Source organism: Oncorhynchus gorbuscha, linkage group LG16, assembly GCF_021184085.1.
Source record: "Oncorhynchus gorbuscha isolate QuinsamMale2020 ecotype Even-year linkage group LG16, OgorEven_v1.0, whole genome shotgun sequence".
In the NCBI taxonomy this organism is placed as follows: Eukaryota; Metazoa; Chordata; class Actinopteri; order Salmoniformes; family Salmonidae; genus Oncorhynchus; species Oncorhynchus gorbuscha.
Genome location: NC_060188.1, coordinates 69,617,476 through 69,645,126, shown reverse-complemented (window position 1 = coordinate 69,645,126; position 27,651 = coordinate 69,617,476). Strand labels below are relative to the sequence as shown.

General features: G+C 42.9%; 1 protein-coding gene across 1 annotated transcript; it reads right to left on the bottom strand.

Annotated features, from left to right (window-relative positions):
- Positions 1-943: 943 nt before the first annotated feature.
- On the bottom strand, positions 944-27,651 carry LOC123999911 (plastin-3-like). The gene is made up of 16 exons (XM_046305942.1): positions 27,451-27,651; positions 22,103-22,208; positions 21,699-21,850; positions 18,092-18,221; positions 13,446-13,578; positions 13,196-13,277; positions 12,840-13,005; positions 12,470-12,612; positions 10,612-10,707; positions 10,302-10,497; positions 10,114-10,192; positions 9,838-9,955; positions 9,518-9,651; positions 8,731-8,854; positions 6,804-6,928; positions 944-1,910 (listed from the first exon to the last, which is right to left on the bottom strand). Exons 2-16 carry the CDS (start codon positions 22,164-22,166, stop codon positions 1,778-1,780), a joined length of 1,875 nt encoding a protein of 624 aa, XP_046161898.1. The 5' UTR covers positions 22,167-22,208; positions 27,451-27,651; the 3' UTR covers positions 944-1,777.

Below are 27,651 nucleotides of genomic sequence, written 5' to 3'. Positions count from 1 at the left end.
TAATGTCTGCTTGTCATGGAACAAATACTTTGACCATGAATGAAATAAGGTTCTACAATGTATAAACAAAAACACATGTAAAAGTGTTGGTCCCATGACCTGAAATATGATTCCAGAAATTGTTTCACACCTTCAAAAGCACAGGTGCACCTTGTGCTGGGGACAATAAAAGGACACTGCAGTTGTCACAGCATAATACCATAGATATCTTAAGTTGAGGGAGCATGCAATTGGAATGCTGGCTGTAGGAACATCCACCCGAGCTGTTGCCAGATAATTGGAAGTTTATGGTAGAGAAATTAACTGCCTGTGTTGCATTAGAGAATTTGGCAGTACGTCCAAACGGCCTCAACCATGTATGGCGTCATGTGGGCGAGCGGTTTGCTGATGGCAACGTTGTGAATACTGTGCACCATGGTGGCGGTGGGGTTATGGACAGGTATACGCTAGACAATGAACACAATTGGATTTTATCTATGGCAATTTTGATTGCAGAGATACCATGATGAGATCCTGAGGATCTGTACACGTCCCAGTTCTTCTTACGCAAACACATCACCCATTGAGCATATTTGGGATACTCTGGATGAACCCGTTCGACAGCGTGTTCCAGTTTCCGCCAATATCCAGCAACTTCACACTGCCATTGAAGAGTGGGACAACATTCCATAGGACACAATCAACAACCTGATCAACTCGACACAAAGCAAATAGTGGTCACACGAGACACTGACTGGTTGTCTGAGCCACCATCACACTCAAAAAAAATTGTGACCAAGAGATGCCCATCTGTATTCAGTCATGTGAAATCCATAAATTATGGTCCAATTAATTTATTTCAACTGATTTCCTTTGTACAGCATTATATGAACTCTTTAAAATCATTTCATTTATATTTGTGCAATAAAGATATGCCTAAGTACAAATAAAAAGCAGATTTGTATGCATCGTTTTATTTATTCTCTTTATGTATAAAGCACTGCAGAGTATACATTTATACACAAGACAAAACACGCCACTATATGGAATGCAGAAATATGTCAGCTATATTTTCTGGTCATGGCGAATTCAGAAGATTAAGTGGAAACCTTACTGTGCAACATAATATAGCATCAAGACAAAATGAAAAGGCACAACGAATGAAACTGAACTCAAGTAAGCTCCCCTTTCTTCCGGAGTAAGACATCTTCAGTCAAATACAAAAATGCTAGACAAGACACCCAGCTCCTTTCAGCTTACTACCTAGCATAATTGAAAAAAACAGAATACCCTTCAGGCTTGGTCATTACTAAGGTTTGACCTTATGGCTTCTGTGTAGAGATGTGCAGCTGTTGCCAAGACCAGCTATAAATATATGCATGCATTTCAATAGGGCAGAGGGGAAAGTTATACTCCACAATTTCAGTTTAACCAAGTTAAAGCTAGTCATCCACTGTAAGGGATGTTATATGTAGTGTGAACAGCAAGCATATAGTTGTAACAGTAAAAATGCACATACCATACAGCATTCTGAAACAAATGGAGTGTTACATATTGAGAAGTAACATAACAAGTTGTTCTCTAACAGACCTAGTCTTCTTCAGAAACATGCTATGGGCTTAACTTAAGAATACTACAAAATATTATGCAAACATATTGCTGTTCAAAACGAGGTTTAAGTAACAGTGGCACTTTTAGTAACATTTCCTTCCACGTCTTTCTAAATTCCCAGGTCGCCCTTCATCAAGCAAATGGCTTGTGGGTAGTTTGTCGATGCCAAAGTGACACAGCATCTTGGTTAAGGCCACTTCATCCCCCGGCCCATCAAGCATGCAAACACCGTCATTACCATTTTGGACTTTACCTCCACCAGGTCGTCTGGGAGAGCGTAGACACACACCCCGATCTTCCTCGCCATGGAAATGGCATATCTAAGAGTAGAAATAAGTTGTTTCATTTAATATTGATCAGCACTTTCTTGCATGACAAGACATTTGTTGAATATTCATTCGCATGACTTCTTAATATATTAGTGTGCCTTCAAAGTATTCATACACCTCGACTTACTCCAGTGTTACAGCTGGAATTCAAAATGAAAATAACTCACCCGCCTATATACACCCCATAAATGACAAAGTGAAAACATGTATATACATTGAAAATGAAATACAGAAATCTAATTTACATAAGTATTCATACCAAGTCAACACTATAAGCTTTTATAGCCTATTATCCGAAAATTTGGTCGGTGGCTTCCTATGGATTGTGTGACGCAACTACGGAGCCTCTGGAGGCCAAATTGAGCTCCGTACTGCATTCAAATTTTGAGGCAATGAGGGCTCCATATAGCTCTGTATTGACATGATTGGTTGACAGTAGGTGGGGGCAGGAGGTCCTGTACAGTGCATTCAGAAAGTATTCAGATCCCTTCACTAACATGGTTACATTACAGCCTTATTCAACACAATACCCCATAATGACAAAGCAAAACAGGTTGTTGCAAATGTATTAAAAATAGAACAGAAACACCTTATTTACATAGGCATTCTGACCCTTTACTAGGAGACTTTAAATTGAGCTCAGTTGCCATTGACCCTTGAGATGTTTCTACAACTTGGCATCCACCTTTATTAGACATGATTTATAAGGGGACACACCGATCAACAATTTTTTTTTAAAAAGGTCACAGTTCACATAGTATGTCAGAGCAAAAATCAAGCCATGAGGTTGAAGGAAATGTACGTAGAGATCCGAGACAGGATTGTGTCGAGGCACAGATCTGGGTAAGTGTACTAAAACATTTCTGCAGCATTGAAGGTTCAAGAAGTGGCCTCCATTCTGAAACAGAAGACGTTTGGAACCACCAAGACTCTTCCTAGAAGAGCCCCGTCGCAGACTAGGATGTCTTGCTCCCAGACTGACTAAACAACTTCTTAGCTCGCTTTGAGGACAATACAGTGCCACTGACACGGCCCGCAACCAAAACATGCGGACTCTCCTTCACTGCAGCCGACGCGAGTACAACCCTCGCAAGGCTGCAGGCCCTGACGGCATCCCCAGCCGCATCCCCAGGGCATGCGCAGACCAGCTGGCTGGTGTGTTCAGACATATTCAATTAATCCTTATCCCAGTCTGCTGTTCCCACATGCTTCAAGAGGGCCACTATTGTTCCTGTTCCCAAGAAAGTTTAGCTCGTTACCTTAACGACTACCTTCCCGTAGCACTCAATTCCGTCCTCATGAAGTGCTTTAAGACTGGTCAAGGACCATATCACCTCCACCCTACCTGACACCCTAGACCCACTCCAATTTGCTTACCACCCCAATAGGTCCACAGACGACGCAATAGCAACCACACTGCCTGGGGCCAAAGTTCACCTTCCAACAGGACAACGACCCTAAACCCACAGCCAAGGCCACCTGGGACAAGTCTCTGAATTTCCTTGAGTGGTTAAGCCAGAGCTCAGACTTGAACCCGATTGAACATCTCTGGAGAGACCTGAAGATAGTTGCGCAGCGATGCTCCCTATACAATCTGACCAAGCTTGAACGGCTCTGCAGAGAAGAATCTCCCCAAATACAGGTGTGCCAAGATTGTAGTCATACCAAAGACTCTAGACTGTAATAGCAGCCAAAGGTGTGAAAAAAATGTGAACCCTCTCTCACCAAGCAGTACTGCTTCTTGACACTGATCACTTAACCAGGGATCCAACCGCACCAATGTGTCAGAGGAAGCACCGTCCAACTGGCGACCGTGTCAGCATGCATGCGTCCAGCCCACCACAGGAGTCCCCATCACTCTAGCGACAAGGACATACCGGCAGGCCAAACCCTCCCCTAACCCGGGCGATGCTGGACCAATTGTACGCCACCTCAGGTCTCCCGGTTGCGGCCGGCTGCAACACAGCCCGGATCTGTAGTGACGCCTCTTAGCACTGCGATGCAGTGCCTTAGACCACTGCGCCATATCAGGAGGCCTAACACAGCCCGGATCTGTAGTGACGCCTCTTAGCACTGCGCCATATCAGGAGGCCTAAAAACCTGTTTTTGCTTTGTCATTATAGGTTATTGCATGTAGATTGATGGGTGAAAAAAAGACAAATTTAATACATTTTAGAATAAGGCTAAACAAAATTTAGAAAAAGTCAAGGGGCCTGAATACTCTGAACACACACCCTTCCCAAAAGCTGCTCTGCGAAGTGCAAGTAGTATGACTGCTCTGACTTCTACAGAGACCGTATCACCGTAAATGTTGCATGGCCAATGCGTATGTCCGATTGACCACGAAGTGCCTTAAGTCTCAAAGAGCTTTCCACACCTGGATTGTGCAACATTTGCCCACTCATTATTACATTTTTTATTCTTCAAGCTGTCAAATTGGTTGTTGTTCATTGCTAGACAACCACTCAGAGCCATCTCAGCCACATTCAATGTTGCCTTGGGAAGCAATATTTGGCCTTGTGTTTCAGGTTATTGTTCTGCTGAAAGGTGACTTCATCTTCCAGTGTCTGGTGGAAAGCAGACTGACCCAGGGTTTCCTATAGGATTTGCCGCAAACATGCATGACGCTTTGTATTCAGGACAAAATGTTAACAGCTTGGTCACATTTTTGCTGTATTACTTAACGCAAACAGGATGCGGTTTAAATATTTTATTCTGTACAGGATTCCTTTTTGCTCTGTCAATTAGTATTGTGGAGTAACTACAAAGTTGTCGATACATCCTGTTATATCACAGCCATAAAACTAACTGTTTTAAAGTCCCCATTGGTCTCTGGTGAAATCCGAGTGGTTTCCTTCCTCTCCGGCAACTGAGTTAGGAAGGATACACCATCCAAATTGTAATTAATAACTTCAACAACGCAACGGATTAGTCAAGGTTTTCTTTAAGGTGTCCTATGCGATGCATTGGAAAATCTCCCTGGTCTTTGTGGTTGAATCTCTTGAACGTGCCGTCCTTGGCCAGCTCTCCCGCTATCTCTGAATGACCCTTCTTGATCCAAATCAGTCAGGTTTCAAGACTAGTCATTCAACTGAGACTGCTCTCCTCTGTATCACGGAGGCGCTCCGCACCGCTAAAGCTAACTCTCTCCTCTGCTCTCATCCTGCTAGACCTATCGGCTGCCTTCGATACTGTGAACCATCAGATCCTCCTCTCCACCCTCTCCGAGTTGGGCATCTCCGGAGCGGCCCACGCTTGGATTGCGTCCTACCTGACAGGTCGCTCCTACCAGGTGGCGTGGCGAGAATCTGTCTCCTCACCACGCGCCCTCACCACTGGTGTCCCCCAGGGCTCTGTTCTAGGCCCTCTCCTATTCTCGCTATACACCAAGTCACTTGGCTCTGTCATAACCTCACATGGTCTCTCCTATCATTGCTATGCATAGGACAATTAATCTTCTCCTTTCCCCCCTTCTGATGACCAGGTGGTGAATCGCATCTCTGCATGTCTGGCAGACATATGAGTGTGGATGACGGATCACCACCTCAAGCTGAACCTCGGCAAGACGGAGCTGCTCTTCCTCCCGGGGAAGGACTGCCCGATCCATGATCTCGCCATCACGGTTGACAACTCCATTGTGTCCTCCTCCCAGAGCGCTAAGAACCTTGGTGTGATCCTGGACAACACCCTGTCGTTCTCAACTAACATCAAGGCGGTGGCCCGTTCCTGTAGGTTCATGCTCTACAACATCCGCAGAGTACAACCCTGCCTCACACAGGAAGCGGCGCAGGTCCTAATCCAGGCACTTGTCATCTCCCGTCTGGATTACTGCAACTCGCTGTTGGCTGGGCTCCCTGCCTGTGCCATTAAACCCCTACAACTCATCCAGAACGCCGCAGCCCGTCTGGTGTTCAACCTTCCCAAGTTCTCTCACGTCACCCCGCTCCTCCGCTCTCTCCACTGGCTTCCAGTTGAAGCTCGCATCCGCTACAAGACCATGGTGCTTGCCTACGGAGCTGTGAGGGGAACGGCACCTCAGTACCTCCAGGCTCTGATCAGGCCCTACACCTAAACAAGGGCACTGCGTTCATCCACCTCTGGCCTGCTCGCCTCCCTACCACTGAGGAAGTACAGTTCCCGCTCCCGCTCAACTCCCTCACGACGCCAGGACAGCGGAGTCAATCACCACCTTCCGGAGACAACTGAAACCCACCTCTTTAAGGAATACCTAGGATAGGATAAGTAATCCTTCTCACCCCCCCCCCCTTTAAGATTTAGTTGCACTATTGTAAAGTGACTGTTCCACTGGATGTCATAAGGTGAATGCACCAATTTGTAAGTCGCTCTGGATAAGAGCGTCTGCTAAATGACTTAAATGTTAAATGTAAATGTAAATGAATCTGTTTGAAATACACTGCTCGACTGAGGGACCTTACAGATAATTCTGTGTTTGGGGTACAGAGATGAGGTAGTCATTCAAAAAATCATGTTAGTCACCATCATTGCAGAGTCTAACTTATGTGACTTGTTAATCAAATATTTACTCCTGAACACATTTAGTCTTTCCATAACAAAAAGGGGCTGAATAGTTGACTCAAGACATTTCAGCTTTCATTTTTAATTAATAAAAATTCTGAAAAACATTACGGGGTATTATGTGTAGGCCAATGACACAATTTCAATTTAAAATTGAGGTATTAACAAAATATGGAAAAAGTCCAGGAGTGTGAATACTTTCAAAGGCACTGTACTTCACAACCCCCATATTTCAGGTTAACAGGAAGTATAGCAAAAACCAGTAAGAAACTGAAGCTTGAATTCCTATTATAGGTCACTAACCCATATCAAAGTTTGTCTGGACAGGTTCATCAGTGGAAGTCTTACTTGGCATTCTCCAACTTGTCCTCAGCTGCTAGGCTGCCAGTCTTGACCAGGTCATAGCTGATGCTGCCACGTTGGATGGCATCAATCAGGTCCACCACTGGTAAACTGGTGCTGATCTCCTTGTCCTGACAATCAAGGGGAGAAGACAGTGTTAAATACCCGCTTCGGAAATCAGTTCAAGTATTGTGTCAGAATTTGTGGTATGTCACATTAGGTCTGCTGATTAGATATATTGACCGAGTATCACTACAGAACAGATGCATAATAAAACTGTCAAATAACTAAGAAAAGTATTTTTTTAAATAGAACCATATATAGTTCTAGACACACACACACAGTGGGGCAAAAAAGTATTTAGTCAGCCACCAATTGTGCAAGTTCACCCACTTACAAAGATGAGGCCTGTAATTATCATAGGTGCACTTCAACTATGACAGACAAAATGAGAAAAAAAATCAAATTGTAGGATTTATTTGCAAATTATGGTGGAAAATATATATTGGTCACCTACAAACAAGCAAGATTTCTGGCTCTCACAGACCTGTAACTTCTTTAAGAGGCTCCTCTGTCCTCCACTCGTTACCTGTATTAATGGCACCTGTTTGAACTTGTTACCAGTATAAAAGACACATGTCCACAACCTCAAACAGTCACACTCCAAACTCCACTATAGCCAAGACCAAAGAGCTGTCAAAGGACACCAGAAACAAAACTGTAGACCTGCACCAGGCTGGGAAGACTGAATATGCAATAGGTAAGCAGCTTGGTTTGAAGAATTAAACTGTGGGAGCAATTATTAGGAAATGGAAGACATACAAGACCACTGACAGTCTCCCTCGATCTGCGGCTCCACGCAAGATCTCACCCCGTGGGGTCAAAATGATCACAAGAACGGTGAGCAAAAATCCCAGAACCACACGGGGGGGAACTAGTGAACGACCTGCAGAGAGCTGGGACCAAAGTAACAAAGCCTACCATCAGTAACCCACTACACCGCTAGGGACTCAAAATCCTGCAGAGCCAGACGTGTCCCCCTGCTTAAGCCAGTACATGTCCAGGCCCATCTGAAGTTTGCTAGAGAGCATTTTGATGATCCAGAAGAAGATTGGGAGAATGTCATATGGTCAGATGAAACCAAAATATAACTTTTTGGTAAAAACTCAACTAGCCGTGTTTGGAGGATAAAGAATGCTGAGTTGCATCCAAAGAACACCATACCTACTGCGAAGCATGGGGGTGGAAACATCATGCTTTGGGGCTGTTTTTCTACAAAGGGACCAGGATGACTGATCCGTGTAAAGGAAAGAATGGGGCCATGTATCATGAAATTGAGTGAAAACCTCCTTCCATCAGCAAGGACATTGAAGATGAAACATGGCTGGGTCTTTCAGCATGACAATGATCCCAAACACACCACCCAGGCAACGAAGGAGTGGCTTCGTAAGAAGCATTTCAAGGTCCTGGAGTGGCCTAGCCAGTCTCCAGAACTCAACCCCATAGAAAATCTTTGGAGGGAGTTGAAAGTCCATGTTGCCCAGCAACAGCCCCAAAACATCACTGCTCTAGAGGAGATCTGCATGGAGGAATGGGCCAAAATACCAGCAACAGTGTGTGAAAACCTTGTCAAACATTTTCTGTAAGTCTTCACCTCTGTCATTGCCAACAAAGGGTATATAAAAAAGTATTGAAAAACTTTTGTTATTGACAAAATACTTATTTTCCACCATAATTTGCAAATAAATTCATTAAAAATCCATCCTACAATGTGACTTTCTTTTATCATTTTGTCTGTCATAGTTGAAGTGTACACCCATGATGACAACTACAGGCCTCATATTTTTAATTGGGAGAACTTGCACAACTGGTGGCTGACTAAATTTCTTGCACCACTGTGTGTGTGATATATATATATAAATGCTTTACAAACCTTGAAGCTTGAGATCTTGGTTGTTTTCCCCGCCTCTGACAAGGTTGTATTGACCCATTTGACAATGTCGTCATCATTAGCCATCTGGCCATCTCCCAAGTCCTCTAGTACATTCAGAGTATATCTAGGAGAGATTTCAAGTGTTAGCTAGTATATTGATCAGTTTCTGGTGCACTCAGCAGTGGTTAGCATGCAGTCACTGAAGATCAGGCAAGAGTAAATGGAAAATCAACTTCATCAAGATCTGCTTAGGAACTAACATGAACAATATTCCAGTGCGGTTGCCTGGGGGCCAGGTTTACAAAACATTTTGCCATATGCTGCCTTCTCTTATGACACCAAATTTACTGAAAAGCAACCGCATGTGAAAGCATGTCAAATATCGCTGACAGTACCACCACAGATCGTAGTATTGTAACAGAACAAACTGGGAATTCTACGCACAATCTACTTCAGCCCATAACCATGCCAAGCTGGACAAATGATAAAATATAGAACTAATATATAAATAAAATAATAACAACTTCAGGGTATTGAAGTAACAATGCAAAGTTAAAATTGGAGCAGCATATTTTTGGTTTCAGGAAACTACTAAGATTATCAAAATATTTGACAGTATGACTGACGGTAAGACAATTGGGGTAAAATGTTCCTTTCAGCCCTCACCCTGGATCTTTATTTTACCTGTGCTCTGTCTTTCCATAAACAACCAGAAATAATTACATATTTTATCCCTGGCTATAAAACAGTATGTTACATATTGATCTAAGCAAGTGCCAAGACTCACCTCCTCATGAGCTGCCACAGCAGAGCCAGCGTCAGGGTGGAGTTGCCATCGTTCAGGTCCTGCCCACCAATGCCAACCAGAGAAAACTTGGCAGTCATCTTTCCCAGATCCACTGCATAGTTGCAGTTCTCCAACTGAGAGCAGACAAAACACAGTAGGAATCAAGAGAAGCACAAAATTAGTCTCTCTCCAGAACTGGAATTGGAGCTGTGGTCTTTTGATCTATGAATAGTTGAAAACAGTCAGTTCTGCAGTATTATTTAGCATTCTTTCAAAGTAAAAATAAATGGAGGAAAAGAGATTATTTGACAATAGTCAACCTTTTTCATGTTTGTCCCAATCTTGGGATATGGTGGCTTGTTGACTTTGTTGGTCCAGTCAACGGGTACTTTTATCTTTTCATAAAGCTGAAGGATGACCAAGGCGTCTGCTAGGTCTCTATAGAGTAAAGCTAGTTATTTAGGTTACTCATTGATAATAAAGCCAAAGAAACCTTACCCTGTGTATGAACACCACTGGTAGGGAGCATGTTATGAGCAGTAGGTCATTGGCAGTTTAATTTTTCATGCAAGTCATTAGTTCAATTTGGTACATACCCATACAGATGATTGACATGTGGGTTCACGCCCAGGGAATTCATCCAGTTCCGGAATGTTCCCTCTTCTCGTGTCTCACCTAAATAGAAAATGGAGCTGATGAGTGATTAAGGTCTAGGGGAGTACAATATATACTGAACAGAAACCACACAGCAACCTCATGACCAACAGACTAGCTCAACACCCACCTTCCAGCAGGCCCCAGTCAATGCCCTCTCCCTCAGGCTTGGTGAGAGACGGGTACTTGTTGAAGAGATTGGCCACAAAGGCCAAGTTGAGTTTGGGGTTGCCAGAGACTACGTCGGCTGGTGTGACAAACTGGCGACAGTCCAGCCTGTCAGCCTGCTGAAGCATGTTCTCTGCCCTCTTCAGGTCATCCTTCTCCTAGAAGATAGACACCACAGGGTCATGCGAATAACATTTCATGTATCCCTTCAGAATCTTCTTAGCCATGTTATCTGTGTATAGAATTTGTATATTTGCCGTAAAAGTGCTTACACTGAAGCCTGCCATGCTGATGTCTGTGTGTGGCTGGTCTTCCTCTGTGCATTTGGGGGAGATTTGGATGAGGAGGTGGAAATAGGCTCTGGAGTCCTGAAACAGAAATCTTGTTTCAATCTCAGCATTGGAAAAAAAAAACAAGCACACTGAGATACAAGGCTGTGCAGGCCACATGGGAACACAAATGGACAAGTATGCAATGACCATGACAGAAAATATTACAGTACAATGACCATGACACCATTGTCAATTCCTATACAGTAAGGAAGTTGTAAAGTTACTTCATAGAGCTTGTTGAAAGGTCTGTCTGCTAAAGAAAAGTGTCAGTCAGAAATCAAAGTACAGGCATAATATATAAAAAATGTAACTTTACAAAGAACCTTCTATTCTTTCAAAGAAAATATTTAAGAGTCCAGATTTGGATAAAGCCTTGTTTGAGGCACATTCATAATTATTTGATTTAGCTATTGTTCCAACACTTCTTTGTGAAGATGAGAATAGTATTAAATTACCCATAAAGACAGTGCACTCAGTTCACACCCCTTGACTCCTTACACATTTTGGCATTACAGCCTAAATTTAAAATGTATTAAATTGAGATTTGTCACTGGCATAACCCCATAATAGCAAAGTATAATTGTTTTTTGACAGTTATACAAATATAAAAACCTTAAGCCAATAACTACTCAACCCCTTTGTTAAGGCAAGCCTAAATTAGTTTAGGAGTAACAATTTGCTTAACAAGTCACATAATAAGTTGCATGGACTCACTCTTTGTGCAATAGTGTTTAACATGAGTTGAATGATTACCTCATCTCTGTACCCCACACACAGATAATTGTAAGGGCCCTCAGTCAAGCAATGAATGTCAAACACATATTCAAACACAAAAAGGTTTTCCGATGCCTCACAAAGGGCACCTATTGGTAGCAGACATTGACTATGCCCTTTAGCATGGTCAACTTTTTACACTTTGGATGATGTATCAATACACCCAGTCAATACAAAGATACAGGCGTACTTCCTAACTCGGTTGCCGGAGAGGAAGGAAACTGCTCAGGAGTTTCACCATGAGGCCAATGGTGACAAAAACAGTTACAATTTAATGGTAGGAGAAAAGTGAGGCTGGATCAACATTGTAGTTACTCCACAATACTAACCAAATTAAGAGTGAAAAGGAAACTAACATGCATAGAATAAAAATTAATTCATTTGTTTGCAACAGGGCACTAAAGTAATACTGCAGAAAATGTGACTAAGCAGTTCACTTTTAGCCAAATAAAAAGTTATGGGGCAAATCCAATACATTATCGAGGACCACGCTCCATCATTTTCAAGCATAGTGGTGGCAGAATCATGTTATGTGTATGCTTGCAATTGTTAAGGACTGGGGTGTTTCAGGATTTTTTTAAGAGAGAGAAGCACCCGTCAAAATTCTAGAGGAAAATCTGCTTCAGTCTGCTTTCCACCAGACACTGGGAGATGAATTTACCTTTCAGCAGGACAATAGCCTAACAGTTCACTGAAATCTGCTAGAAAATATTTTTCTTGCAATGATGAACACCCAATTTGACTAAGCTTGAAGAATTTGCACAATCAGGTGTGGAAAGTTCAGAGACTAACCCAGACTCATACCTGTAATAGCTACCAAAGTTGATTTTCACATGTACTGACTCAGGTGGTTGAATACTTATCTAGTCATGATTATTTTCTTCCACTGAGAGAATTATGTAGGTCATTGACAAAAAATACACAATTAAATCCATTTGAATTTCACTGTGATAACAAAATGTGGAAAAAGTCAAGGGGTGAAAATGCATTGAAGTCACTGTACATGGATTTTACACATCCATACCTTGATGTCCAAGCTGAAGTTACTGATTTTCTCCCAGCCTGCATTCTCCAGGTGAAAGTTAGCCCAGCGCAGCAGCAGCTCCTCTGGAGACAGCTTCATCAAGTCCTCCAGGGTCTCTCCATCCCTCAGCAGAGCAGCCAGGGCTGAAGGAGACAGGGTCACAGGACATAGTCAGCTACATCACCACAACTCACTGACCAGAGGTCTTCAGCCATGAAAAAATATATACTTCAAAACTGACAGACTACCGGACATAAAAAGACATCTTTGATCCTTGTAATAGGTCAATGTACCGTGATGAGGAATAAAATGGTCAAATACCAGGTTCATGAGTCACCAAAGATGTGATAGTGCTGTGAAAGCCCCTCACCTTCATTCCTGCTGAGCTCGATGTCAGCGAACAGGCCGATCTTGATGATTTGCCACAGCAGGCCCAGCACCAGGTGGGGCTTCCCCTCCCTAAGGTCCAGAGCCCCGATGTTCACCACGTGGCAGCCAATGGCAGAGGCAGAGTTCAGAGCAAGGTTCAGATTCTCCTGTAGGACGAACAGAAACAAAGACCGTTTTGAAGTACCTTTCACGAAAGAGAAACAAAGCCTCCCACATATGCAAATTAAACAGATGACAGCAATTCTCTCTTTACAATAGCATGGGGTGGAATGACTAAATCTAACAATCACTCAGTCAACTACAGTATATGACCAGTTTGGTTGAGTTTGTAAGGACCTGTATTGTGAACGGTGTCAGTTTTGTCTTGTTTATGGTCCTCTCGTCAATCGTGTCTGGCACCGACAAGTTGATCATTTTACTACAGGAGCACATAAACAGCTGCTTTATGAGGGGTCCTAATGTTGGAAGACACATGTATGCCCCATTTCAAACCACCACATGTAAGGAAACATAGCTGTATTCGGGGCTGTAAGGCTTGAAGGGCAGGAATTATACAGAACACAATTATATAAATCTATGGTCTCACCAAAGAACTATGCCGTCGCCCAGGGACTTGAAGAGGGAGTCTGAGTTGGGGTCCATGGGCAGGGCGTGCTTGCAGTCAGGGTCATTCTCCAGTGCTGCGTTTATCCAGTTGACAAACGCGTACCGTTCCTCCTCTGCATAGGACAGCACAGAGAAACAACTAGCACCACATAAGTGGTGGTCAGTGCAGTTTAAAATGAGGGAGGACAATAAAACATTTGATCCCTGTGTCTCCAGCCAGCCCAACCACTCACTCACTCACTGGACCCCTATTGATCACCCGGCTACGCATGCCTCTCCCTAATATCAATATGCCTTGTCCATTACTGTCCTGGTTAGAGATCTTATTTCACTGTAGAGCCTCTAGCCCTGCTCAATATGCCTTAACCTACCATTTAGTTCCACCTCCCACTTATGTGGTGACATCACCTGGTATAAACGTCACGAGACAATCTCTCTCATCATTACTCAATGCCTAGGTTTACCTCCAAAGTACTCACACCCTACCATACATCTGTCTGTACATTATGCCTTGAATCTAGTCTCTCATGCCCAGAAACCTGCTCCTTTTACTCTCTGCTCTGAACACACTAAGTAACCAGTCCTGTTATCCTTTAGCTGTACCCTCATCCTACACCGGTGATGTGGTGGTTAATCCAGGCCCTGCAGTGCCTAGCTCCACTCCTACTCCACAGGTGCTCTCATTTGTTGAATTCTGTAACCATAAAAGCCTTGGTTTCATGCATGTTAACATTAGAAGCCTCCTCCCTAAGTATGTTTTATTCACTGCTTTAGCACACTCGGCCAACCTGGATGTCCTAGCCGTGTCTGAATCCAGGCTTAGGAAGTCCACCAAAACCGCTGAAATTTCCATCCCTAACATTTGACATGATAGAACTGCCAAAGGGGGCGGTGTTGCAATCTACTGCAGAGATAGAACTCTGTCGTACTATCATTTCGAACTTCTACTTTTAAAAATCCATCTTTCCAGAAACAAGTCTCACTGTTGCCGCTTGCTATAGACCACCCTCTGCCCCCAGCTGTGCCTTGGACACGATACATTGCCTGCATCCGTAATTAGTTTGCGGTCAAACAACCACCCCTCACTGTCAAACGCTCCCTAAAACACTTGTGAGCAGGCCTTTCTAGTCGACCTGGCCCGGGTATCCTGGAAGGATATTGACCTCATTCCATCAGTAGAGGATGACTGATTCTTTAAAAAGTGCTTTCCTCAACATCTTAAATATGCCTGCCCCATAAAAAAAAGGTAGAACCAAGAACAGATAGTCCTTGGTTCTCTCCAGACCCAACTGCCCTTGACCAGCGCAAAAACATCCTGTGGCGTTCTGCATTAGCGTCGAAAAGCACGTGATATGCAACTTTTCAGGGAAGTTAAGAACAAATACACAGGGAGTTTGGAAAAGCTAGCTTTTGCTTTCCTAACAGAAATTTGCACAAACTACAAAAAGTTCTGGGACACTAAAGTCCATGGAGCATAAAAGCACCTCCTCCCAACTGCCCTGAAGCTAGGAAACACTTAACACCAATAAATCCACAAGAGAATTTCATTAAGCATTTTTCTAAGGCTGGCCATGCTTTCCACCTGGCTACCCCAGTCAACAGCCCTGCGCTCCACACAACTCACCCAAACCCAGATGGCTGATGTTCTGAAGGAGCTGCAAAATCTGGACCCTCTATTTCTAAAATGATCTGCCGAAATTGTTGCAACCCCTATTACTAACCTGTTCACCTCTTTCGTATCATCTGAGATTCACATAGATTGGAAAGATGCCACAGTCATCCCTCTTCAAAGGGGGAGACACTAGACCCAAACTGCTACAGACCTAAATCTATTCTACCCTGCCTTGCTAAGGTCTTTGAAAGCCAAGTTCACAAACAGCTTACCAACCATTTCAAATCTCACCGTACCTTCTCCGCTATGCAATCTGGTTTCAGAGCTGGTCATGGGTGCACCTCAGCAACGCTCAAGGTCCTAAACAATATAACCACCATCGATAGTCATCGACCTGGCTAAGGACTTCGACTCTGTCAATCACAACATTCTTATTGGCAGACTCAACAGCCTTGGTTTCTCATGATTGCGTCACCTGGCTCACCAACTACTTCTCAGACAGAATTCAGTGTGTCAAATCGGAGGGCCTGTTGTCCAGACCTCTGGCAGTCTCTGGGGGTGCCACAGGGTTCAATTCCCAGGCCAACTCTTTTCTCTGTATACATCTGTCACTCTTGCTGCTGGTGACTGTCTGAACCACCTCTACGCAGATGAAACCATTCTGTATACATCTGGCCCTTCTTTGGACACTTAATTAACCTCCAGATGAGCTTCAATACCATACAACTCTCCTTCCGTGGCCTCCAATTGCTCTTAAATACAATTAAAAATAAATGCATGCTCTTCAACCAATCGATGTCCACATTTTCCAAGTCACAACCGTAGTGATGCTGGACGGGCGGGCAGGTGTGGGCAACTACAAATACCTAGCTGTCTGGTTAGACTAAACTCTCCTTCAATACTCACATTAAACATGTCTAAACCAAAATTATATCTAGAATTGGCTTCCTATTTCGCAACAAAGCATCCTTCACTCATGCTGCCAAACAGTCAGTTTTACAAGGGTATCCTACTAATCCTTGACGTCACTTACAAAATAGCCTCCAACACTCTACTCAGCAAATTTGATGTAGTTTATCACAGTGCCATCTGTTTTGTCAAAGCCCCATATACTACCCACCACTGCAACCTGTATGCTCTCGTCGGCTGGCCCTCGCTTCATACTCGTCACCAAACCCACTGGCTCCAGGTATTCTACAAGTCTCTGCTAGGTAAAGTCCCACCTTCCCTCAGCTCACTGGTCACAAGAGCAGCACCCACCTGTAGCACACGCTCCAGCAGGTCTCACACTGGTCACCCTCAAAGCCAATCCTTCCTTTGGCCTCCTTTCCTTCCAGTTATCTGCTGCCAATGACTGGCACAAACTGCAAAAATCTGAAGCTGGAGACTGACCTCCATCACTAGATTTAAGTGCCAGAGCAATTCTCAGATCACTGCACATAGCTCATCTGTAAATAGCCCATCCAATCTATCACATACTGTATTTATGCTATATATAGATTTTCCTACTGTATTATTGATTGCATGTGTCAAACTGCTTTCCCTTATTTTGGCTAGGTCGCAGTTGCCAAAGAGTTCAACTAGCCTACCTGTTTAAAGGTTAAATAAAATATCAAATTCCATTCACCCAGCTCAAGGTAACATCAATAGATATAACCTACTACATGACTCGAATTTCCAAATACCCATCATGAGGTAGCTACAACCTAGCCTATGAATGAAAGTTAAAATTCAACTTGTGAATGTAATGTTTAGTAATCAGGGTGACAGTGACGCATTCAACACAGTCCTGCACACACTCTTGCATCTAGCTGATCTAGGGCATAATCATTAGTACAGTTGAAAACGAGAGTTTATTGGACAAATTAAGTTGTTTATCGCCATTCTGTTTAAGAAACTTGAACAGAAACTGCAGAACGAATACACCCCTGATCACACAAATGGAGTTCACTTTCATAGCAGCAACAAACAGCATGATCACTTTGCTTGTTGTAATTCCTCCTCAACTTCCCATCGCTTGTGGACCTCAGCTGTCTGACCTGTTGAAAACCTTTTTAAACCAAATATCATAACAGCTAGACAGAGCCTACATAGTTGCCACCACATAACGTCATAGTCAAACATGCTAATATAACACATTAGTAAACCCGCTACAAATCATGCAGTACAGTCACAAAAACACTTTAGCAGTCACACCGGTGGGCCCGGTTGCAAAAAATGTATAAAACCAAATTATTACCTTGGAAAAATGTCAGTGTTGAAGAACATAGCCAGCTAGCTAACACAGGAGCAGTCAGAGTCAGGTGTTTGAGTAGGCTAAACTAGCTAGCTCTTCCATTTTTGAAGAAAGGTATTCTTTTAAAACTGCTCAACTATTGTCTGACAACTTCTCACCACATTATATGCACTGCCAACTGTAGCTTGTGCTTTTAGTACTAGATTCATTATCTGATCCTAATTGCAGCTTTAACTGACATTTTGTCCAGCCAAAAGCAATGATCGGAGGTCATCCTGAAGTTGTCAATTGTGTAAGTCTATGGAAGGGGGTGAGACCCAAGAGCCTACTAGGTTTTGTATTGAAATCAATGTACCCAGAGGAGAACGGAAACTATCTATCCTCCAGCTACACAGTGGTGCTACCCTACAGAGTGCTGTTGAGGCTACTGTAGACCATTGCAAAACTGTTTATCAATTAATTGGTGATGAATACATTTTAAATAGTTATCCCCAAAGAAATAGCTGTAATATTACCTATTTTTATGAAATTCACAGAGAATTCACCTCCCCTTCCTCATCTCCACTGCTTCGTCACTACACAGAAAAGACTATTCCTATGACAACCCAGAAATTGTTTTCGATTGACAAATCAATACACTACTAAAGAGACAAACAGGGCATCTACCTAAACTCATGAGTAAGGTTCCCCTAGATTAAAGCAAAGACCCTACATATATGCAATACAACATACTGTAATGCAATGACAGAAGTTGTAGGAGATGCTGTGAGCAGCTCACCAGAGAAGGAGTGTTGCGTTCCCTCGCTGGACTGTGTAGATGTCCCTCCTATGGCCAGGATCCCCTCCTTCCTGTTAATGGCCTTCCGAAAGCTTTTGGCAATGTCACTGCTCTTCAACTCCTGGAATATCTGCAGTAGAGGGGGGCAAAGTGCATTTAAATCAAATTTATTTATATTTCTTCTTAGACCAGCTGATATCTCAAAGTGCTGTACAGAAACCAAGCAATGCAGAAGCATTAAGTTCCCACAAACCATGACTTACCTCAAGATCTTAATATAGTTATGATTACGTTATGCTCAGTCATGAGGATTACTACAAGAGAAATCTGTATAAAAAGGAATTGTGTCATCTCGAATCTGTTGCACGAGTCAAGACAAATTCAGTAAGCTGCAATTCTAGTCAGTAAGGTTCTCACTGGGGAGAGTCCATATGGTAACAGAAACACCAGTGCTTAACAGGAAGCTAAGTGCCTCTGTGTACCAAACATTTCATCCTCCTTTGTAAGAAGTAAACATATGGGATACTGTATGCTGAATGGCCAGGGGAAATGCTTTTGGAAATAAGGATGTGAGGGGGTGTAGGTTGGGTTAGAAAGACATTTGTCACTGGCCTAAAATCTACACAGGAGCCAAAAGTTTGAGCCAAGTAAATCAACGCGTTTGTATTCACAGGCCCCAACATCTCTAGTCGCTGACCTGACACCTGCTGGTCTCAGTAGTCACCACCAGCTACTCAGCCTGGAATGGAGTGACATTAAAAAGGTGTATGCCACAAACATCAGATCATGTAGCATTAGTTTGAAATCCTTAGGCTTAGTAAAATTACAGAAATTTTCCATGAGAAGTTAAGCAAAATTCCTGGGTTTAAATTCAGAAGAAAAAAAAAAAGTTTGCTTACAACAGTGAACCTATTTTATTGGATAAACAAGCCAATTCTAGATCTTGTGGCATATTTTGGTTAAACTATCCCAAATTCAATGGAATTGCAACCCTTTGCATTCTTCCATCACATGTACAGCTGATTCTCAAGATCTTGCACACTAATAGATGCTATTGAGGTCACACTACTACACTCTGCGCCAAGGACTACATGCTTTCTGGTAAATTAGAATTACAATACTGGGTGGGGTGAATATATTTTATGACATTATTTTTTTGTTAACTAGTAAATAGCCTACAGCAACAAAAAAAAAGAATTTCTTCTAGTTAGTTTGCCACCATGTGGGTTTTAGCTTGCTTGAATCTGCTGAGGTGTTAATTCACCCATTTCCATAAACGATTCATTTTTAAACATTTCTTACAATGGAGTTTGTTAAACTGCTTCACCATTTATCTGTAGAGAAAACGCCACGGGCACCATCTGATGGAGACATTTCACTGCAGCTAATGTAGAACTCTTTCTCCCGTTGCCGCCATCATCCTCCAAATCCCACCAACATCAGCCACCTCAGAGCACAACTGGTCCATGTTTGGGATCACACACAGGCTGACCAATACGAGGGTTGAAGAATTGGTGGGCATTTTGGAAAATGAGGCCTTTTGAGTCTGACAATGAGCCATCCTCAAGGTTTGAAAGTGACAGTGAAGAGGAGGCCTCAGTCTGATGTTCAAGAGGTAGACATTGAGGTCCAAGGAAAAGACAGAAGCCTGAGAGGAAGACAACCAAAGCTTTAGTTTCGAGACTACCATTTTACAGATGCATGAGATCTGTCGCAGGCCATGGCAGAATATTGACATTCCTGTCTTGCAGGAAATCAACCATACTGCTCGTTCTGTGCATGGTGGCATTGTCATGCTGGAGGATCATGTCAGGATGAGCCTGCAGGAAGGGTACCACGAGGGAGGAAGATGTCTTCCCTGTAACACATAGTGCTGAGATAGCGTGTCGTCATTGCAGGCGCAGTCCGATGATGCGGTGACACACCACCCCAGACCATGACGGACCCTCCACATCGATCCCGCGCCAGAGTACAGGCCTCGGTGTAAACGCACATTCCGTCGAAGATAAACGCGAATCCAACCATCACCCCTGGTGAGACAAAACCGTGAGTCATAAGTGAATAGCACTTCTTGCCAGTCCTGTCTGGTCCAGCGATGGTGGGTTTGTGCCCATAGTTGTTGCCGGTGATGTAAGGCAGGTCCTCACCTGACAACAGGCCTACAAGCCCTCAGTTCAGCCTCTCGCGGACAGTCTTAGCACTGATGGAGGGATTGTGCGTTCCTGGTAGTCGTTGCCATCCTGTACCTGTCCCGCAGGTGTGATGTTTGGATGTACCGATCCCGTGCAAGTGTTACACGTGGGGGACGTTTCTTTTTTGCTGAGTCTACATTTAACGATATTAATATTTATTAGCATACATTCCTATGGAAAGTCTCCAACTCTGAATATTCCCCAAAATGTGCAACCCTAGTTAGCTTACATTGCCTATGCACTGTAGATAGAGGAAGCCCATAGTAACCACAACAGTATGCATTTCCCTTTATAAATAATGCATTCGTTGTGATTTAATTTGCTTTCAATGAAAGGATATTGTTCATGTTCATCTCAACGCAACTAAAAATAGCACAACCCCCTCTAACAAATATACTGTAATAGCCAGTTATGTTAAACCATACAAAAAAGGCTGAATTCAAGACTGTCATCATTGAGCTATGAGAAATGGCCTTAGAGATTATGAATTTGTTTTTTTCTTTTGGGATGCAAGATGTCATATCATTACTCAACATGGAGACTTGCACAGGCCTGTAAATTAGTGTCATCACAGGCAAAACAAAATAAGGGCACACTATTCTGACCTAATTTCTGTGTGTACGTACACACATTTTACTCTACTTCTGAGTACCAGAAGGCAATTAAAATTGAGAAGTGAGGAATTTGCCAGTCCACTTGTTAAGATCATTTTAGGTTTAAGAGTTCAAATTAATATTAGAGAGAAACAGCTACATGGACTACCTGCATGGTCCACAGTCTCTATGCACACTACACCAGGGCGATTCAAACCTTTTCCTGAAGAGCTACCTTCCTGAATGTTTTCACTCCAACCCCAGTTGAAACTAACCTGAATTCAGTTAATCAAGCAGCTAATTATTAGAATCAGGTGTGCTAGATTAGGGTTGGAGCAAAAACCTACAGAACAGTAGCTCTCCAGGAACAGGGTTGGAGAGCTCTGTTCTACACACACCACCAGGGGTGTCAAACTTATTCCATGGAGTGGAGGGCCTAGTGTCTGCAGGTTTTCCCTTTCATTTAAGACCTACACAACCATGTGAGAGGAGTTCTTTACTAAATGTGATTAAGTCATCAATTAAGTACAAGGGCAGAGCGAAAACCTGACTCAGCCCTCCCTGGAACTGCTACTGTTTAGCATACATCCTGATGCCAAGTCACCTTACATGCACAACCCTACCACACCATTATCCCTGCCTTCACATTGCAAATATGGTATAGACACTGCATTTACCCTGTATATAGGTTTCTTACTCACGTGTTCCCATTTCTACTTCTCATGCGTTTTTGTTCTACTCTACATTAATTTTAATAGTACTACTGATATCAATTACTGCTTTGTTGCGTGCTTATTGACTCCTCCCCCCGCAATGACTCACTGATACAAACTCGTCAAAGCTGATCTCGTTGTCCTTGTTGCGATCCAGCTTCTGGATGATCTCCCTGACTTTGTAGCCAGGCAGGGGAAGGTTTGCCTCCTTGAACAACTCATGGAGCTCGTAGTCACAGATGGAGCCATTGCCATCGAGGTCTACAAATGCAGACAGGAGTTATCATATCATGATTTTTTTATTTTACAAACATTCAGCCAACACAATCTTTGTTTCTAGGAACCCTGGCATGGTTCCCAAACAATACAAAAAATAAGCTAATATGACTAAAATGTCAGGAACTGTACAATGTAGAAGCTGTTGACTATTAGCCTAGGTGTGTAATGTCACATGAAAACATTCATTAATGACCAGAATAACAGAAAATAAATCAAATCAGATAGCCTACTCACCAACTTTGCCAAATGCCTCTCTCAGTTCCTCCAGCTCATCTTTGGAGCTCATCTTTCCTGCCATCTTGATGAAAATGACCCGAGGTGGTCAGTCAAGAGGTGGGTTCTGTACAGACAAAAACAGGGAACACTGTCAATGAGGTCTGGTCATTAGAGCGAGACATGGAACAGAAGTCCAAAACCAGTCAGCTAATGAGGCAGCAGAAAGTGTAGGCCCCACCCCAACTTCTGTGCACTTTGTCACCTGGGTCCACAGAGCAAATGGCCCAAGACAATGCTCACGGGCCAGTCAACCCTTCCCCAGTTAAGAGAAAATGCCTCCCACTCTTACAGTATCCAGCAGTTACAGAAATGTGTTGGAGTAATGCTATTGCATCATTTTTTGGCATCCATCTGTAACTTGTCCTCTGTCCATATTGATGTTCAAAATTCTCAAACTCAGCAAAAAAAGAAACGTCCCTTTTTCCAGGACCCTGTCTTTTTACATATTAACTAAACAGATCTTCATTATGAAGGGTTTAAACACTGTTTCAATGAACCATAAACAATTAATGAACATGCACTTGTGGAACGGTCATTAAGACACTAACAGCTTACAGACGGTAGCCAATTAAGGTCACAGTTATGAAAACTTAGGACACTAAAGTAGTCTTTCCACTAACTGGAAAAACACCAAAAGAAAGAAGCCCAGCGTCTCTGCGTGAACATGCATTAGGCATGCTGCAAGGAGGCTTGAGGACTGCAGATGTGGTCAGGGCAATAAATTGCAATGTCCGTACTGTGAGACGCCTAAGACAGCACTACAGGGAGACAGGATGGACAGCTGATTGTCCTTGCAGTGGCAGAACATGTGTAACACCTGCACAGGATCGGTACATCTAACGTCCCGGATCGCAACAACTGCCTGAGTTACACCAGGAACGCACAATCCTTCCATCAGTGCTCAGACTGTCCGCAATAGGCTGAGAACCATCTGAAACTGGACTGAGGGCTTATAGGCCTGATGTAAGACAGGCCCTCACCAGACAGCACCGGTAACAACGTCACCTATGGGTACAAACCCACCGTCGCTGGACCAGACAGGACTGGCAAAAGGTGATCTTCAATTACGAGTCGCGGTTCTCTCTCACCAGGGGTGATGGTCGGATCCGCAATTATCGTCAAAGAAATAAGCGTTACACTGGGACCTGTTGGATCGGAGGGTGATGGATAGGGCCATTCCCCCCAGAAATGTCCAGGAAGTTGCAGGTGCCTTGGTGGAAGAGTGGGGTAACATCTTTCAGCAAGACCTGGCAAATCTGGTGCAGTCCATGAGGAAATGCACTGTAGTACTTAATGCAGCTGGTGGCTCCACCAGATACTGACTTACTTTTGATTGACCCCCCCCCCTTTGTTCAGGGACACATTATTCTATTTGTTATCCACGTCTGTTGAATCTTGTTACGTTCATACAAATATTTACGCGTTAAGTTTGTTGAAAATAAATGCAGTTAACAGTGATGACATTTCTTTTTTTGCTTAGTTTATCATCTGTAGTAACATGTATCTGAACTCTAAAATAAGGTGAACTCTAAAATACTGTTTGCAAGAAGTTGTCCTTAGGAAATTATCCCTTTCATAAACAGACCAAAATCCCACTAATTTACAATGCCTGCTTCCTTTTATAGCTGAAAGGGGTGGGGCAGTATATTAAAACCCATCTAAAGTCAGAGTCAAGATTCCTGTATTTTTACAGTCCCCATACTCAATACCTGTGTTTTGGTTTGGTGTGAATGGTCCTCAGCTTTGGGTCAAATTCTGCCTCAACTACAAAAGACCCTCTAGTGACCGGACCACTCTGCCAAACCAGCAGAAAGAGATCGACAGTTGATTTGAATCATGAAGGGCCCTCAGCGATTACAGTCTCCTCAGCCATTTTGCTCCTCAGCTGAAAACAACCTGAGCCATCAGGACTCCACCGCCCACCCCATCTACTTCCTATCCCCAAATGATCATAAATGAGATAGCAACCGAACAGACTGATCTTGCTCCAATAGGACCCGTCTCAACCAATCAGCCTCTGGCATCACAAGCACATATTCAACAGGACGAACAAAGGACAAAAGACAATGTGTAATCACTAACCATGAATGAAGATCATTGATTGCATACACTAAAGGGAGCAAAGAGGTGCTTTGGTTTCTCAAACTCAACTAGAAATTAAATTCAGTCAAAACTATTAGGCAATATTTTTTTCCCCAGAAAGCAGCAATTTCCTATGAGAGTCATGTCGGGGCATTTCCCCACTAATCAAATTATAACACATACTGTTTCACAGAATCATGGCTCTGACCGTGTACAAAACATTAGGAACACCTTCCTAATATTGAGCGCACCCCCCTTTGCCCTCAGAACACCCTCAATTTGTCAGGGCATGGACTCCAAGGTGTCGAAAGCATTCCACAGGGATGCTGGACCAGGTTGACTCAAATGCTTCCCACAGGTGTCCAATTGGCTTATAGTGGATCTCTACTCTAAAAATCTCAATCAATATCATCCCACAGATGCTCAATTGGCTTGAGATCTGGTGACTGGACAAGCCACTGCAGTAAGCTGAATTCACAGTCATGTTTGTGTAACTCTTTCTGTATAATCCTAGCCTTGTGGCATTAACTTGATTTTTTTTTTTAAATGTAAGTGCAGACGGATACACTACTGCCAAGGGATGCACCTGATTGACAATGTTCACATATGGCATGCATACGTTGCGCTACTTCGATCAAGGAGCCCAAAACATAGTCACCCGCAAGCTTTATTGAGACACGGCATGATGGATGAGTGTTTCACATGATACAGTAGGAACAGGGACTCAGACTAGGCAATGTTTTTGGTTCATCAGCCCACAGCAACTTCTTATTTTTTTGCTGAAAGTAGTAACTAAGGTCATGGCTAGCATACCCCATTTCAGTCAAGGTACAAGTTGTACAATCTTTTTAGGAGTCTTTAGTCATAGCCAAAGACTGCAGAGCAACAGTCTGGCTACAATTTGTTTCAGCCTTTTTTGCCCCCTTTAGTCAATCAACAACCCTTTTTTGCCCGGTGGCTGGATGTATTTTGGGTGGCGGGCCATTCTTGATACACACAGGAAACTGTTGAACATGAAACACCCAGCAGCATCACTGTTCTTGACACTCAAACAGGTGCGCCTGGCACCTACTACCATGGTGAGATTGTGGTAACGTACAGAAACTCAAGTCCTTCTGTTCTCCCGAACTGGAATACCTCTATCATATACTGACCAGAATTTTTTTGGGGGGGGTTAGTCACTGCTGTGTATATTCCTCCCAAGCAGACTAGAGGTAGACCGATTATGATTTTTCAACACAGATGCCGATTATAGTAGGACCCAAAAAAAAGCAAATACCAATTATTCGGACAATTTAAAAATAAATGTAATAATGACAATTACAACAATACTGAATAAACACTTGTTTTAACTTAAAAGAAAATAAATAAAATCAATTTATCCTCAAATAAATAATTAAACATTTTTAATTTGATTTAAATAGTGCAAAAACAGTGTTGGAGAAGTAAAAGTGCAATATGTGCCATGTAAGAAAGCTAACATTTAAGTTCTTTGCTCAGAACATGAGAACATTTGAAAGCTGGTGGTTCCTTTTAACATGAGTCTTCAATATTCCCAGGTAAGATGTTTTAGGTTGTTATTATTATAAGACTCCCTCTATACCATTTGTATTTCATTAACCTTTGACTATTGGATGTTCTTATAGGCACCTTAGTATTGCCAGTGTAACAGTATAGCTTCCGCCCATCACCAGCAGGCTTACAAGCCTACCACCGCTCAGTCAAACTGACAAACACAGAAATACGAGCCTTAGGTCATTAATATGGTCAAATCCGGAAACTATCATTTTGAAAACAAAACGTTTATTATTTCAGTGAAATACAGAACCGTTCATTATTTTATCTAACAGGTGGCATCCCTAAGTCTAAATATTCTTGTTACATTGCACAACCTTCAATATATGTCATAATTACATAAAATTATGGCAACGTAGTTTGCAATGAGCCAGGCAGCCCAAACTGTTGCATATACCCTGACTCTGCGAGCAATGAACACAAGATAAATGACAATTCCACCTGGTTTCACCTGTTCTGAGTTATTGTCCGGTTGAAAAACAAATGATCGCCCCACTAAGCACAAACCAGATGGGATGGCGCATCACTACAGAATGCTGTGGTAGCCATACTGGTTAAGTGTGCCTTGAATTCTAAATAAAACACTGACAGTGTCACCAGCAAAGCAACCCCACATCACACCTCCTCCATGCTTCATGGTGGGAACCACATGTGGAGATCCGTTCACCTACTCTGCATCTCACAAAGACAAGACAGTTGGAACAAAAAACATCTCAAATGTGGACTCAGACCGAAAGACAGATTTCCACCAGTCTAATGTCCATTGCTCATGTTTCTTGGCCCAAGCAAGTCTTATTATTGGTGTCCTTTAGTTGTTTATTTGCAGCAATTCAGGCTGTGTCACAACCGGCCGCCATTGGGAGTCCCATTGGGCAGCGCACAACTGGCCCAGCGTCGTCGGGGTTTGGCCGGTGTAGGCCATGACTGTAAATAAGAATTTGTTCTTAACTGACTTCACTCGTTAAATAAAGGTGAAATAAAAATATTATGTCAAGAATAGCTCAAATAAGCAAAGAGGGTCCAAGACATGGTCAGTCAATCCGGACAATTAAGAGATTTGAAAGTTTCTTCAAATGCAGTTGCACAAACCTTCAATGGCTATGATGGAATTAGCGCTCAGATCCAGAGTTAACTCTGCCGCGGAGGGTAAACTCATTAGTTACCAGCCTCAGATTGCTTCAGAGGTCAAGTAAAACACATCTCAACTGTTTAGAGCAGACTGCGTGAATCAGGCCTTCGTGGTCGAATTTATGTGTGTGTGATATATATATATATATAATCATTACATTTAACCAGGTAGGCTAGTTGAGAACAAGTTCTTATTTGCAACTGTGACCTGGCCAAGAAAACAAAGCAGTTCGACACAGTTACACATGGAATAAACATACACTCAATAATACAGTATGAAAAGAATCAGGGGGCATATTGAAATCCAATTTATCCTAATGTATTAACTCAACATCCAAAGTCATTTCCCCTGGTAAAGTTTGGGACGGTTAGCTGGCTAGTTAGGGTTAATAGCTGAATCGCTAACAGATGCTACTATAAAGCATACAAACGTATAATTAATGGATGAAAAAGGGAACGTTGTTGACCAGTTTAAACAAACCATGATGTAACGTTACTATGTATTCTTAAAAATAACTTACTTCAGATGCCCCCACAATTACGCACAACGTCCTGCTCGATCCCAGAGACTTCCTCCCTCATTCAGCAATGGAAATGCACTAGCAACCTCGGCCTACTGACGAGCCAATAAGTGTTTAGAGCAAATTAATGGCAGGCTGCGTTTAAAGAGGCAGCCCAAATCTGATCTTTTTTTTCAATCACAACAAAAATGTTGACATCAG

What these genes read in the sequence shown, in the direction of transcription:
- LOC123999911 (XM_046305942.1), bottom strand. Translation starts at nt 22,166, where the DNA reads ATGGCAGGAAAGATGAGCTCCAAAGATGAGCTGGAGGAACTGAGAGAG. An exon ending in AGAGGCATTTGGCAAAGTTG is followed by an intron (nt 21,851 to 22,102) that starts GTGAGTAGGCTA and finishes CTGCATTTGTAG; the next exon opens with ACCTCGATGGCAATGGCTCC. An exon ending in TGACACCGTTCACAATACAG is followed by an intron (nt 13,006 to 13,195) that starts GTCCTTACAAAC and finishes TTCGTCCTACAG; the next exon opens with GAGAATCTGAACCTTGCTCT.